General features: G+C 45.4%; 1 protein-coding gene across 1 annotated transcript; it reads left to right on the top strand.

Moving 5' to 3' along the window:
- NPEPL1 (aminopeptidase like 1) lies at window positions 1–12,849 on the top strand. Its single transcript, XM_071447034.1, has 12 exons — window positions 1–200; window positions 1,064–1,249; window positions 2,383–2,553; window positions 5,135–5,224; window positions 5,888–5,969; window positions 6,146–6,288; window positions 6,834–6,911; window positions 9,367–9,467; window positions 10,087–10,210; window positions 10,561–10,737; window positions 10,998–11,108; window positions 11,962–12,849. Exons 1-12 carry the CDS (start codon window positions 51–53, stop codon window positions 12,118–12,120), a joined length of 1,572 nt encoding a protein of 523 aa, XP_071303135.1. The 5' UTR covers window positions 1–50; the 3' UTR covers window positions 12,121–12,849.
- Window positions 12,850–14,846: the final 1,997 nt, after the last annotated feature.

Below are 14,846 nucleotides of genomic sequence, written 5' to 3'. Positions count from 1 at the left end.
AGCCGGGGCCGGGCCCGGGGCGGGGCGGCGCGGCCGGGCCGGGCAGGAAGATGGCGAACGTGCAGCTGGAGTTCCAGGCCAGCGCGGGCGAGGCGGACCCGCAGAGCCGCCCGCTGCTCGTGCTGGGGCAGCTGCACAACCTGCACCGCCTGCCCTGGGCGCAGCTGCGGGGGAAGCTGCAGCCGCGGGTCACCGAGGAGGTGAGGCCGCGCCGCGGGTCCGCGCCCCCTCAGAGCCCGGCAGCGCCCGCGGGGCTCCCGCGCCGCGTGTCCGCCCGGCCCAGCGGCCTCGCGGGGGCTGCGCGGCCCCGGCCCTGGGCCCGGCCCCGAGCGCCGCTGTGCCCCGGGCAGCCCCCGGGCCGGGCCGGGCCGGGCCGGGCCGAGCCTGTTGCTGCGGCGGGGCCGCCCGGGCAGCCGCTCCCGCAGCCCTTGTGCCCACCCCGGCCGGGGAAAGGCGTTTTGCCCTCTCTGAGGGATCAGGGGGCGGCTGCAGTGAGCGCTGGGAGCCCCCTCCCCGCCCGCCGCCACTGCGGTGGGAGCTGCGGACCTGTTTGTTTAGTGGCGGTGATGGCTTGTGGTAGAATGATAAACGTTTTGCATTGCGGCTTTTAGGTCGCTAGATGTTTGGCAGGGGTTTTTATACAGGGCTCCCCAGTGTCTTAAGACAATATTTACCCTTCTTGGTTTTATTTGTTTTTAATTAAATTGCTATGTGAAATAATAATCCGGAGCTAGTAAATCATTCCTCGTATTTATCGCTAGGAAAACTGTCTCAAGTTAAGAAAGCTCTGAACCAGCCTGTGCACTAAACAGTGTGGTTTTAGATTGTAATTCATACGGCTTAAAGCAGATGCTTGTAATGGAAAGTACGTTTCCATTTCCTGGTTAATGAACAGGTTTGTCAAATTTCCTGTTTCTCTTCACTCCAGAGCTTGTTGTGCACAATTTCTTTGTTTCCAACACCTAAACCCCTGTCATTAAAAAGTGCCTAAATCCAGCAGGAGTGAGGTGGGAAGGAAAGCCTGGCACAGCTCTTTGTCTTTAAACGCTTCTTTTCTCCCCAGATCTGGCAGTCAGCTCTGAGCACGCTGAACCCCAACCCCACGGACAGCTGCCCCCTGTACCTGAACTATGCCACGGTGGCCGCGCTGCCGTCCAGGGTCAGCCGGCACAACAGCCCGTCCGCGGCGCAGTTCGTCACCCGCCTGGTCAGGAACTGCCTGCCCGGGGGGGTCCACAGATGCATTGTTGTAAGTGCCTCTGGAAATGCTGCTGGTGAAACGTCTGGCGAGTGTTTTCTCGACTTTTCCGGGTTGTAGCTGTCTCCAAGGAGACTGGAGGTGGACAAGTTTGACTGATATAATTGCACTGACATGAGTGGGTTTGCACTGGCATGTAGGCAAGACATGACGGTAATGCCTTGTGCATGCTCAAGCACATTAGGAGGAGGAAATTAAGGCTGGATTCAGATGGAACATCTTCAACCAGGAATGCCCATGCAAAATGAGCTATTAGTGGCTTTTTTCGAACTAGGATTTGGGATGTCAGCACATGCTTCAGGAGGCTGATGTGGCCTGAGTGGAGGGTGTTATGTCTGTATCACAGAACCCATGAGAGGTGCCTTGCTTGTGTTGTTCAGTGAGTTTTAAAAGTCTTGATACAGATAATGCTCCAGTGTGAGTCCTTTGCAGCACTAGCTCTTGGACTTCTTTGGTCATCTTCTATACAAGCCTGATGAATTTATTTGTTTCTGTGGGTTCTCCAGTTAATATCAGATTTGTGGGTTGTTGGAGAAGACTCATACAGTCAGTGTCAGTTACAAAAATTAGTAGTCTTCACTTGGAAAACTTATTTGCAAGAGTAATAACTCTACTTAATTTTTACCCTTTGAAAATGTTTAACTGAAGCCGCTTTCAATTGGTAATTTCTATAGTGAACTTCTGAAAAATAATCTACCGGTTAATGAACTTCTGGGTTAATCCTAGCCACATTCTCATACAATTTCTGCCTTCACAGTCTCATAGAATTTCTGTCATTTTCACTTTTGTTTTGAGCACGTTTTGGTGATTCCTGTGCCTTTTTTGGTCCTGATCTGTAGGCTAACCTGTGTTAATTGCACTGGTATAATTACAGCAGTCCAGCTCCCTTAGAAGGATGAACTAATTGCAGCAGTGTAACTCATTCCAAACGGGAAACGAACTGGACCAGTTCACTGGGGCACTTCCACACTGCCTCTCTGTCCATGCAGAACACCATGAATGAGCTTCTCTTGGGCAATGTTATTTCCCACCCAGCTCCTTTTCCCCTCTGCCCCAGTGGCAGCCCAGATCCTTTAAGTGCAGCCTGCACGGGGTGCAGTGTGACGTGTTTGCTGCTGTTGCAGATGGTGTGCGAGCGCTCCGAGGTCTTCGCCTCCGCCTGTGCCCTGGCCAGGGCCTTCCCCCTGTTCACACATCGCTCCAGCGCCTCCAGACGCACAGAGAAGAAAACTGTGACTGTGGAATTCTTCCTGGTTGGCCAAAACAACGGACCAATGGAAGTGGCAACCCTCAAAGTAAGATTTTGGGGGCTTTCTGTCACCTTTTCCTTCAGTTTGTTGCATGTGCAAATGCATCTGTCTCCAGCTGCCTCTGGAATAGGTGTTGTGTAATTATCTTAGCTCAGGGTTCCTTGGAGCTGATCAGTTCAGAGCATCTGTGAGTGGAAATACTGAACAGATGATTGCAGCAGATGCTGAGGATGTTACTCAGAATTTACATTTCAGGGGTGGAAAACACCAAACAAAGATTTTCTTTCACAAAGAAAATATCTCCTCTCTCATGTGTATCACAGATGCAGACTCTGATTTTACCCTTTAATATAACACTGCTTTTGGTGTGTGGGCTCTCACTTTTTTCTACCCAGGCAAAAGCTGTGTGTGCCTGGGCAGATGAATATCACAGTGACATCACTAAAAGTCACTTAACAGGGATCACACATGGCCTCTGCTATTTCTGCCTGATGTACCTCTTTGGCTGAGTTTTTCTGGCAGAACTGTGGCCAAAAACAAGACCCTAAGAAACAAAACATCTTGGAGATGAGCTGTACATGACAGTGAAATATGTCCAAATCATCTTTCAATGGCAGCAAATCAAAGACTGTTTCCCGTGTTTGACTGTTGCAGAGAGGAAATTCCACATCAGGTAAATGTTGGCATGCCAGGTCATTCCTCTTCGAGATCCATAAGCTTAAAAGCTCTTCCAAGATTTGCAGTTAATCTATTAGGGAGCTCCCTGTTCAGTGCTCCAGGTTCTGTGCTTTAGTACAGATGGATATTTCCTCAGCTGATCAGTCAGTGAGGTTACAGAAATCCCTTAAAAGTTTTGGCAATGGATTTGATAAAGGGTATGGTGTTGCTGCATTTGAAATTCACAGAATTACAGCTTTAGGGTTTTGGTTTTTAGGGTTTTGGTTTTTAGGGTTTTGGTTTTTTTCAGTGTCTTTTCCTCTGTGCTTGGTCTTTACTCTGTGAACTGATTTAGCCCCAGAAAATGGTGCCAGCCCAGTTTTCAGCAAGGTGGCAAAGACAGGTGTGCTGAGAGTACAACTCTTGATCACTCCATTTTTCCATGCCCCAAATCAGAAAAAGCATAGGTGGTGTCAAAAATAGTTCCTTCAGATAGGTAGATTCCAAACCACTTGGGTTATTTTTAACTTCAAAACAAAGCTGCAATTATTTCTACCTCCCGTTTTTCCCCTTGATGTCAATGCCAAAAATATTACTGGCTTCCTCTTAGCTGAGTTTGCACCCCTTAAATTCAGCCAGCACCAGACAGCTAATGCAGAGCATGGAAGGGGCATGTGGTAAGACATTTTTATCTAAACCTCTCCCTTGGCATGTTGTATTTTACACCTAGTGCATTGTACAGGGTATTTTATGGTGAGGACTAGCAGGGATTGTCAGAGCTTTGCAAGATTAAAGGCTGCCATTATCCAGGTTCTCTGGAGCACTCTGGAAACACAAACACAGGCACAGCTTATTTCTGGAAGTCATGCTGCTCCCCTGGGGCTTGGCCTTGGGGTTAGAGCACCTCCTTTTACCTGCATGGCCCTAACAGGGAATCACTCCAGACAGAGCTTGGCTCCTGAGGAGGTCCTTGCCCCTTCAGGGACAGTAAAGCAATCAGAAGTAATTGCAGGGAATTGGGCACCTTTCCAAAGCAAGCCAAGGTTTAGGAGTGTGCTGGGATACAAATGTATGGAGTCCTTGGGCTGGTCTGGCCAAGCCAAACTTCAGATACCTCAGCATGAGTGAGTGAGTGTCCAACACCTCAGATTCCTGTGGAACCCATCTTGACTCACCCTTGTGCTGTGTGTGGTCCTCAGTGTGGTGTGGCTACTGGAAAGCTTGCACAAAGTTTCCTTCCCCCAGGTCTTAGAGCTTCAAGTTGTTAGTTCATGGGAGTTAAAAGTTGAAGCTTGGTGTCTGGTGTCTTCATTTTGCCAGGGGGATCCTTCTGTAAGGAAACAGCCTTGGCTGCTTGACCATTTTGATTCTGTCCACTCTTGCTTAGATAAGTTTTTGCTCGGTCCAGGTGAGGGTCAGTCCATATTGCCTCAGAAATCAGAGAACAGTGCATGTTTTACACAAACATGGAATATTCCAGTTTCCCTAGGAGCCTGCCACATAGAATTCTCACAGCAGTAATCTTTATTTCCCTCAGCCACTCTGCTGCCCTGTACAAACTCTGCAGTTTCCCATGTTGCAGATTACACAATCTCTGCAAGTTTCCAACCCCAGCAGCCCATAAGCTCATTGTGACTTCCTGAATTAGCTGCCTCTTATCTTTCTTTCCTCCATTTCACATTGCCTTCTTGGTCTCCCTTTGGTAATGGAGAAAGATACTAATTTTGCAACACCAGTTTGCTCAGCAAAAGAATACAGTTGCTTAGAAATTAAAGCACGTAGTAAAATAAGCTGGACACGTACAAAAATAATGGTGAGCTTGGCTGACATTGTTTAACTGTGCCTGTGGTGGTGGCAGTTAAGCATTAACATGCTCCAGAGGAACCACAGGTGTGGTGTTGGCTGCAGGGGGATAAATGCAAAGCTGTGGCAAGGCCCAGCCCCTCTCAGTGTCCTGCTTGTGTTTCAGTGCCTGGCCAGTGCCACCGAGGGGGTCCGGCTGGCCGCGCGCATCGTGGACACCCCGTGCAGTGAGATGAACACTGACGCCTTCCTGGAGGTTGGTCATGCCCCTGATGAGTGGTAATTGCTAATTGGAGCTCTAGACTGCTGTAACCAAGCCCTGGTGTTGCTGTCTCTCAGTGCAAGCTGTGTGTCAGCAGGGGGAAGAAAATCCAGCTGGGGTGCTCAGGCTCTGCCTTTGGCCTTTCATGTTTCACAGAACCGTGCAGAGTTGGAAGGGGGCAGAGTTTACAGCTTGGAGTAGGGCACTGGGAAGCTGAAAAAATGAGTTCCTCATTTGGTCACAGCCCTGGATTCTTGTCTTAAACCTGATGGTGACCAGAGTTACTGAAATCATGGGACAGCTGACATATTTCCAAACGAGTTTTATCATAAAGATCTGGAAAGCTGTTGAGAATGAAATTATTCCTGTCCTATTACATCATGATCCAATAGAGTGAACAGTTGTCCTTTACCTCAGAAGATTTCTTTTACTGGCAGAGTCTAAAGGTCAAATTTATATTTCATGCCATAGTAAGTCAAGGATGTGTCAGTGGAGTTGGGCCATTGGAAAAGCAGCACCACTCCCAAAATTGTGAATGTTTGTATATGTATGCATGCAAAATCACAAAAACCCCTTAACTGGGTACCCATTTGTGTGGAAAGGCACAAAGGTGTCCTGATGATTGACTGACAATGTCCTTTTTTCTGAATTATTAAGGAAATCAAAAAAGTTGGCAAGGATCTTGGGATTACTCCTACCATTATCCGAGATGAGGAGCTGAAGGAAAGAGGCTTTGGAGGTACATCTTGTTGAGCATTACACTTTTTTCTTAGCAGATGACTGGAATGTTTTGCCATTGTGATGTTTCATTTGCACATTTTTGAAACTGTTTTATTGCCTGTAGTAATCTAAAAAAATACCCACAGGGGCTCCCTGCAGTCTTTCTTCCCCACAGGTTTAATTCTGTGTTTTCAGGTATCTATGGAGTTGGAAAGGCAGCTCTGCATCCTCCAGCCCTGGCAGTTCTGAGCCACACTCCAGATGGTGCCACACAGACCATTGCCTGGGTGGGCAAAGGGATTGTGTATGACACTGGAGGACTCAGCATCAAGGGAAAGGTACAGAGCCCTTGTTCTGCTGCTGCCTTTGCTCACACTGCTGCTTTCTGATGGAAGCAGTTCAGATAATGTCTGTAGGAAACAAAAGTACCTTTTTATTGAGTTGAATGCTTGCACTCTTGTCCTCCATATGGACACAAACTATCAGGGGAGGAGACCAAATGGGATTCAAGGACCACTGCAGAACAATTCAATAGCAACATGATATTTTGCCCTTTAAATATTGCCTGCTGAAAGGCAGAAAGTAGGAACAAAGATGTTTAATTTCTGCTTTCAAAGATAGAAACCAAACCCATTGGAGTTGGCCTTACAAGTGTGAAACTTGTAAACAACATTTTCTTTAACAGTTTAGCAGCCCAGGTTTAGTATTTTTCACTTCCAAGACCACCAATAAGCAGAGGCACATGTTCCTTATTTGTGTTGATGACAGCTGAGCACTGTCAAAACCAGTCTCAGAAGCATCAGAAACACTGGTTCTAGCAGGCATTACTGTGAAATTCTCTTTCAAAGACAAAAAAAAAAATTCTGTGGTTCTGTTTAAACAGACTACTATGCCTGGAATGAAGCGAGACTGTGGTGGAGCAGCTGCTATTTTGGGTGCCTTCAAAGCCACTGTAAAGCAAGTAAGTAAAATGTGTTAATTGATATCATGTATCCCAGCACTGCCAAGGAGCTTGGATATATTCCCAGAGACAGAGGCCTGTCTAATCCTGAAGTTCTGACCTACCACTGCTCTTAGTGAGCTTGAGCCACTCTGCTCTTTCTGCTATTTCAGGAAAATATTTCACATCTTTACTGGGATCTTGAGAATTGTGAGAAATTCCTTGAGTGCTGATTTTTTTTTTTTAAAGGTCTTCCTTGAATTTCAGAGTTTGTTCTGTGGACTGAGTGGTTTCTGGTTCCTTGAATCAGGTCTATACTTGAGTTATCTGGTGCTGATTTTGTTTAAGCTGTGGGATTTGGGGCAGCTGTTGTCACCTTAGCAAAGAAGGGGATGAGTGACTCTGGGATATGAAGTCTTCCTATATTCCAAGTCCTGTGCCAGGTCTAATATTAACCTAGTGGGTAAATAGCAGCTCTAGTGTCATCAGGAGCTGCTTGTTGGTTTGCTTCTGTGGTCAGAAAGTAGTGGGGGAGCTGAGAGGAAGCCAGGTATTGAAATATGAAGAATTACAAATATTCCTTTTTCACTTTAACAATGCAAGCTGGGGAAAAGTGGCTGCTGCCAATAAAACTCTGCCCTCTCCACAAATCCAGTGATTGAGTCTTGCTGACAGAGCAGCTATTGCCTCCAAGGAGTATCCAAAGTTCAAGAAATATTTACTGCTGCAGATTAATGCATAGATCTGATGGATGATTTGTCCAGGGGCTGATCAGTGCCAAATTCCCATTTCTCAATAGTCTAGCTCTGTGCCTTGGCCCTAACAGCATGTTTGATGTGGAAAGATTGTAAACTTCACAGTTATCTGCTGAGAATTAAAATTGAAAACAGATTTGTGAGCTGCATCTCAGGCAGAATAACTACCTTGCATAACTAAATCCTTCAGAAAGTTCTGTTAGAGGTGTGCAAGGGACAAGAGCTGGAATGCAGAGCTTTGGGATAGCCATGGGTGGGGGAGATCCTTTCAGTCCTTATTTCCAGAGCAGTTTTGTGTGTGATTGCCTGCACTGAGAGAAGTTCCATCCACAGTCACAGTAGATGTGAGCACCAGTGATCTGTCAGTTCATACACAATCACTGCAGCAGGGAATAAACTGCCAGAGATGTGTTTGGACTGACTGAGCCTGCAGAAATCTTTATATGTAAAAACAAAAGAGTGAACTCACTGCCTCATTTTACAGTCTTGTGTGAGAAGACCTGTAAATGACATCCCTGCAGAAAATATGTTCAGAGAGGGAAGAATTTGTTGTTTCTATTTCAAGCTTTTTTTTTATGCTTTTAAGAATAAAAGAAAGGGGGAAGAGGCTCCACTGAGCTCTGCTTTGTCACAGAGACTGAAGTGGGAAATGTGTGTTGGATAGAAAGCTCAGTGGGAAGAGGGGCAGAGGTTATTTTCCATCTTCGTAAAATATCTGCCTGCATGCTGTTCAGCAGTTACACAACATGATTTTAAAAGGCTTTGGATGGCAAAATTAAACAAGTGATTTTTCCTAGAAAGATGCATTTCCTCTATTGTGAGCTTTCCAACACAAGGGAGAAGAGAAAAAAGATTGACTTAAATTTTTGATTTCTGTATTGTTAGCACAATCCTACACGTTAGCATAGTGAATCCTGCTTTTGAGGAGCTGCAGGCAGAATGAGCTTCAGGAAAAGGCAGCTGATACTGGAAATAGATTTTCACTTTTTGACACTAGATTAACAACATGTCTCTCTTGGAGGAGAAAAATGCATTGCAGTGCAGTGAGGCTGTGAATAGTTGGGTCATGGGGGGAAGGTCCATCTCCAGCAATGCTGTTTGCCCACCAGCTGGGCTAGAAACTGGGATTACTTTCTGGCTTGTAAATGCTGCCTGTTATTTTGAAAGGTTTTGATTGATGCCTTTGCCCTTTAGACTTCAGAACATGAGCTGATTCAGCAAGCCCAGATTTCTTCAGCCACAGACTTTTATCAAGAGATTAAGAGCCAGGTTTTCCCCCAGAATTTGATATTGTTAAGGAGGAACAATGTTTTCATTTGTTAAATGCTGCTGACTCCCTGTCTGTTCCTAGAATCCCTCCACACAATACAACTGCTGTATAAATAACAGAATCGTCATCCATTTTAAAATACCATCCATAACCACATAAGCTCTTGACTTTAAACCAAAATTAAAACATTATGAGATAAAGTAGAAGAGAGGAGGCTAAGGAAAAAAAAAAACCCACAACAAAACAGGTTAAAAATGCTCTGTGCCTCCCAGCAAGAATGGCACATTTAAAAAAACCCAACTAACACCCACCCACCTGTCCAAAAACCACACCAGATTTCCTTTGAAAATTGTAGCATTGCTGTCAATGAGTCTTAATCCCTCACTGATTTCAGTGCCAATAAATCAGCTTGATGTGAATCAAAGCCCTTTCTCCCCTCTGGTTGTTACAGGGGTTTAAGGACAATCTTCATGCTGTTTTTTGTCTGGCTGAGAACGCAGTGGGACCACGTGCAACGAGACCTGATGACATTCATGTTCTTTACTCTGGAAAGTAAGATTGTGTCTATCCCTTTCTCATAAACAGAACAAACATCATTTTTATGTTAATCTGAGAGCCATGCAGATTGTGAAGCTGTCTATAAATCAGCTTCCCTAAATATTGATAATTGCATTTCAGGCATCCATAGTAGTGAGTTTTAAGTGTGCTTAGATTTTTCCTGTGGGGTATGTAAATATACATCAAAATACATGGATATCATGAGCTGCACTTCCCTTAAAGCACTCAGAATTTAGGTGGTTTTTGTAGTAGAACCAGTTTTCTGTGTCCATCTGCAGCTGCACTGTGTGGCAAAGCAGCAATGACAGCCCACCAATGGATCAGAACCTGTTTTAAGAACAGATGTTACTTCTTTGGCAGTGATTTGTAGAATCCCAGCATCACACAGGCCCAACAAGTAGAACCTGCCACGAGGGCAGCACTGTCATTTCCCTTTTCCTTGTGTGCTCTGGATGCTTGGAGCTGGGGAGTAGCAGCCCTACAGACTTGCAGAGTCAAATAAGAGCAGCACATGAGGTCTGAGGCTGCTGTCTGAAGTGTTCTAGTCCAGCCAGGTGAGTCCTGACTTGCAGCCTGAAGCAGCCCAGTGTGACATGGCCTGTTTTCCTCCCAGAACTGTGGAAATCAATAACACTGATGCAGAAGGGCGCCTGATCCTGGCTGATGGAGTCGCCTACGCCTGCAAAGACCTTGGGGCTGACATCATTCTGGATATGGCCACTCTCACTGGAGCTCAGGTACAGCACTGCACATTCATTACTCAGCTTCTCTTCTCTTCTTTATGCAACTTTTTTGCTTTTGCATTCTTAAATTTAAAGTGGTGTTCTGATGACATCAGCAGCTGATGTAAGCAGGCCAGTACTTCATGTTTGCTGTTCAATTTATAATTACCAGAACTGATTTGTTAATAGTGATCAGGATTTTCTTGTCCATGAAATGGCTTCCATTTCATGTCATACACAGAGTGGTACAAGGCACAAATTTAACACTATTATTTTCTAGCACCTGTTCATGTTTCATACAAGGTTATATTGATGAGCAGTGGTGGAAGGTGACTTCTTCCTGATTTTGTCCTTTACCTCATCAGGGAATTGCTACAGGAAAATACCATGCTGCTGTCCTTACCAATAATGAAGAGTGGGAAAAGGCTTGTGTTAAAGCTGGCAGGAACTGTGGAGACTTGGTCCATCCTCTGGTGTACTGCCCTGAGCTCCACTTCAGTGAATTTACCTCTGCTGTAGCTGATATGAAGAACTCTGTAGCAGTAAGATTTCTTTTTTTTTTTTTTTAATTTCTCTATTACATAAAAATATGTGTTTTGTAGACAGGATAGGAACTGAGCAGGGCCACCCTGCTGCTAGGGACTAAGTCAAGGATTTACAGTAAAGTTGGTTTGTAAGACTGTTCTGGGGCCATTTGTTAAGCTTTATATGAAATTTGTGTACCTGTCTTTCCTCTAGGCAGAATGAACCATTTACATTTTCTCTGTTGGTGAGACCAACTCTATTTTTATTGCTCCCACAGGACAGAGACAACACCCCCAGCTCCTGTGCTGGGCTCTTCATTGCCTCCCACATCGGCTTCGACTGGCCGGGGGTGTGGGTGCACATCGACATCGCTGCTCCCGTGCACGCCGTGAGTGTCCTGCCCTGCTGGGCAGCACAGCTGGGCAACAGCTGGGGAAGCAGACCTGGGGAAACACATCTGGGGAACACATCTGGGGAACACAGCTGGGAAACACAGCTGGGCAACACAGCTGGGAAATACACCTAGGAAACACACCTGGGGAAGCACACCTGGGGAAACACAGCTGCTGCTGCTGCCTGTGTTGGGTCCATCCAGTTCAGAGGGACAGAAATAGGTGGAGAAGGGTCCTTTAGAAAAGCACTGGCTCCTCTCTGTTGTGAGTTTCTTGGTTTGGTACAGTTGCATCTGTTCGTATTTTTCGTTTTGGTTTTAAGATATTTTAACAGCCACTTTAATCAGTGACATCTTTATCATTGTGAGCATTGACATCTTGCCTGGTCTCTGTTCATGGCAATAATCCCAGCCTTCCATTTTCAACCATGTTGTTTTAAGATGAATGACCAGAATTGATCATCCTTCCAAAAATATGTTCCCTTTGGTGGAACTTGTGTATATTCTTTTTTTTTTCCCTAAAACCCAAGCCAATTCACTCCACTTGCTTCTTTTTTTTTTTTAAACCCAGTTTATTCAGCTCATATTCCAAATCCAGGCTCAGGCTGGGTGGGAGATCCCCTGCCCTGAACAATGCTGGCCTCTCTCCACCCACAAGTCAGTGGGAGCTCTGTTCCCATGTGTTGGTTTAATCCAGCTGGGACAGATTCCAGTGGCAGTGAGGATCCAGCAGCACAGAGCAGGGGCTGGCAGAGGCTGCTGGCCACCACAGCTCTCGTTGGATCAGTAGCCAAATTAAAACAACCCAGCTCCTCCAAGTGTGAACTGTGTGGTTTTGGTTTTGTTCTAGGGTGAACGAGCTACTGGCTATGGTGTGGCTTTGTTGCTGTCCCTGTTTGGAGGGGCCTCTGAGGACCCTTTGCTGAACCTGGTGTCCCCCCTGGGCTGCAATGGGGACTGTCCCCCTGAGGAGATGGAGAGGGACTCCAAGAGACGGCGCCTGGTTTGACACAGCCCCAGCCCTGCTGGGCCCTGGGCTTACCTCACTTTGCACTGATCTGCTCTCAAGCAATGAAATATCACACGTCAGAAATTCCCTTTTTTTTTATTATCATGATAAGATTTATTACTTGTTTCTGATAAAAACAGCCTGATGTATTGTTTAGTTTGGTTTTTTTTAAATTATTGGTGCACACAGTTGCTGAACAATATCAGTGGTGCAGAGTCCAGGCTCAACTAACTATATCAGGAAGAGGCCAAGTCCTCCTGAGCTCCTCACAAAACCTAACTAAGTGCATTAATGCATGAGAAGCTCTCTCTAGTCTGAAGAAGCAACTGCAGCTATAGCTTACAAAGCCTTCTGAATTAATTATTATATGTGAGGTTTTATCAGACATTTCTGCAGGCAGGCCCCACTACATCTCAGAACACAGGAGGAAGAAAACTCTGTAGAGTTGGCTTATTCAGAGACAGTTTAGCTTAGCAGCAAAGGAGATGTAATGAGAAAAGGCCTATAGGTGCTGTTTCTGCATGTTTTAATGTTCTTCTGACCAGTAAAATCAGCAAGAAGGGTTCAGAACATATGTCTATGTAATTGTTTCCCATACAAATTACAGAATGTATTCATGTTAAATGAGGAAAACAATAGAGGGACTGTGATTGAGTAAAATCAGTTTACAAAGCAGAGTGGCATCTTGCCACTTAATAAATTTATTATTAAAGAAGCTTACATATCCCATGTGGTGTTTTGTGGTGTTATTTACATTTCTGAGAACACTGAGCGCTCCAAACCCTTGTGTACAACATCATCACCCTGCTCACATTCCTTTTCCCAGCACTCAGACAGAGCTGAGGGAGGAACAGCTTGCAGCAAGTGCTTTGGGGCAGTCCTGCAGAGCTTTGTGATTCCCTTCATTTGATTCAGCAGCACTCAGGGTGCTCAGTGTGAGTTTCTGTACAGCCACAGGGACACCCACAGGAAGTGACTGGTCCCAGCTGATGTCATGGCAGTGACAGGGCTGGGAACAGAGAGCCCCAGTCCCTGTCCTGGGCTCCAGAGCAGCCTCTGGAAGCATTTCCTGGCTCCAGCAGCCTCAGTGGTGAGAAATCCCCCCCAGCACCCCCTTGGCTGCTCTCCAGGCAGGGATTGTCCCTTTCCCTGGAGAACTGGGGTTGGTTTTAGCTGGAGTTCCAACACTGAGGGACACCAGGAACTTTTTGATTAAAGACTTCTTGGAAAGCTTCATGCAGAGGGAGAAGGATGTGTTTCATTCTGATTGTGTGGCCCTATTTGATAGACAAAATGTAACTTAAAAAAACTGCAACCCCAGAACTCCCTTACTGCCTGTATTTGTTTCTCCCTTGCTGTTCTGGCTTCCTGCTCCACCTGGGTTTTTAGAAATTTGTGTCTGAATGAGTTCTGCCCTTGGTAATTCTCAACACTTGGTGTAAAGCGCTACCTGGTACCAGAAACTGCTGTGGGAAATGTGTTGATGAAGTTATTTTTATTACAGACTCAGCATTGAAGCAAATAGTAACATGTTCTAATTTCAATGCTCAGATCATCTTCAATCTCCATCTTGTAGAAGTATTCTTCAAATTAATCAATTCTTATTTTGAAATGTAGGGTTTTGCCATATTTTTACATAAAAAGTGGCCTATGGCTTTGAGGCTCAATTCTGATGCTATTCACTGAATGATAACAGAGAAGTTTGATTTTCATGGCTGATTATCATATTCTTCAATTTTGCTGTGTCTCAAGGCATATAATTCTGCTGGATTTAATTTGGAAGGCACTTAATAGAGGCCATTTTTAAAACTAAGTACCTCATATTAAAGAAATCTATTAAGAAAAACTTGAAAAGCAAATTAAATGTTTGGGAAATCAAAACCTGAAAACCAGCTGAACTTTGCTAAAGGACAGTAAAATAAATTAATTCAACACCTAATAATAAAAAAGTCTGATGCTTCCTGTGCATCAGAGATACAAAATAAAAATCAAGGCTCTTTCAAATCTGTAATAAAATCTCTTGCTGTTCCTCATGTACATTATTATTGCCTTCTGTTTTGATAAAAGGTTTATTCTCCAGGGCACAAGCTTTGGGCCTGCACAAGACAGTGATTTGTGAGCTGCATTTGCCAAATAAATTATTCTCTTTCCTCTGTATTTGACAGAGCTTGCCCTGGGATCATTCCCATTAAGCTCACAATGTTTCTTAACCCCTAATGAGTGGAATTTCAGTTCCTTTGGTTTGCTCACCTGGTTCTGGGTGCTGTGCAATTTTAACTCCTGGGTTTGCCCTGAGGCATCCTGGTGTTAGACCTGGAAGCAGTCTTCAACAGGGGAGATCCCAAAACTCTCTTACAAACAGCAAATACATAAAAATTAATCTGTCAGGTCATTACCAAAACAAGAATAAGCCCATGCAGAGCAGCAAAGCTGGAATTTGTCCCTGCAGCCCCTGGGGTGAGCAGGTTCCAGAAGCCCCCCTGACCCTGTGTCCCAACATCTCTGACACAGAAAATTCCCTGGTGGGGAAGAGCAGGAATTATTTACAGGAAACACTTCCAGGCACCAGGGCTTCGACCTCTGGGTTTAGATCTGCACTTGAAGTGTGTTCTGGCACCACTTTAGCAACTTTAAACAGCCACACTCCCACGCTGGGCAGGGAGCACCTGCAGAGCCCTGCAAGCCCTGGGCAGCCCCTCACAGGTACCTCAGAGCCTTGGGGACCC

Source organism: Agelaius tricolor, unplaced genomic scaffold (genome assembly GCF_023055355.1).
Source record: "Agelaius tricolor isolate 1412-34295 unplaced genomic scaffold, bAgeTri1.0.p SCAF_23, whole genome shotgun sequence".
Lineage (NCBI taxonomy): Eukaryota > Metazoa > Chordata > Aves > Passeriformes > Icteridae > Agelaius > Agelaius tricolor.
This window is presented reverse-complemented; position numbering and strand designations above follow the sequence as displayed.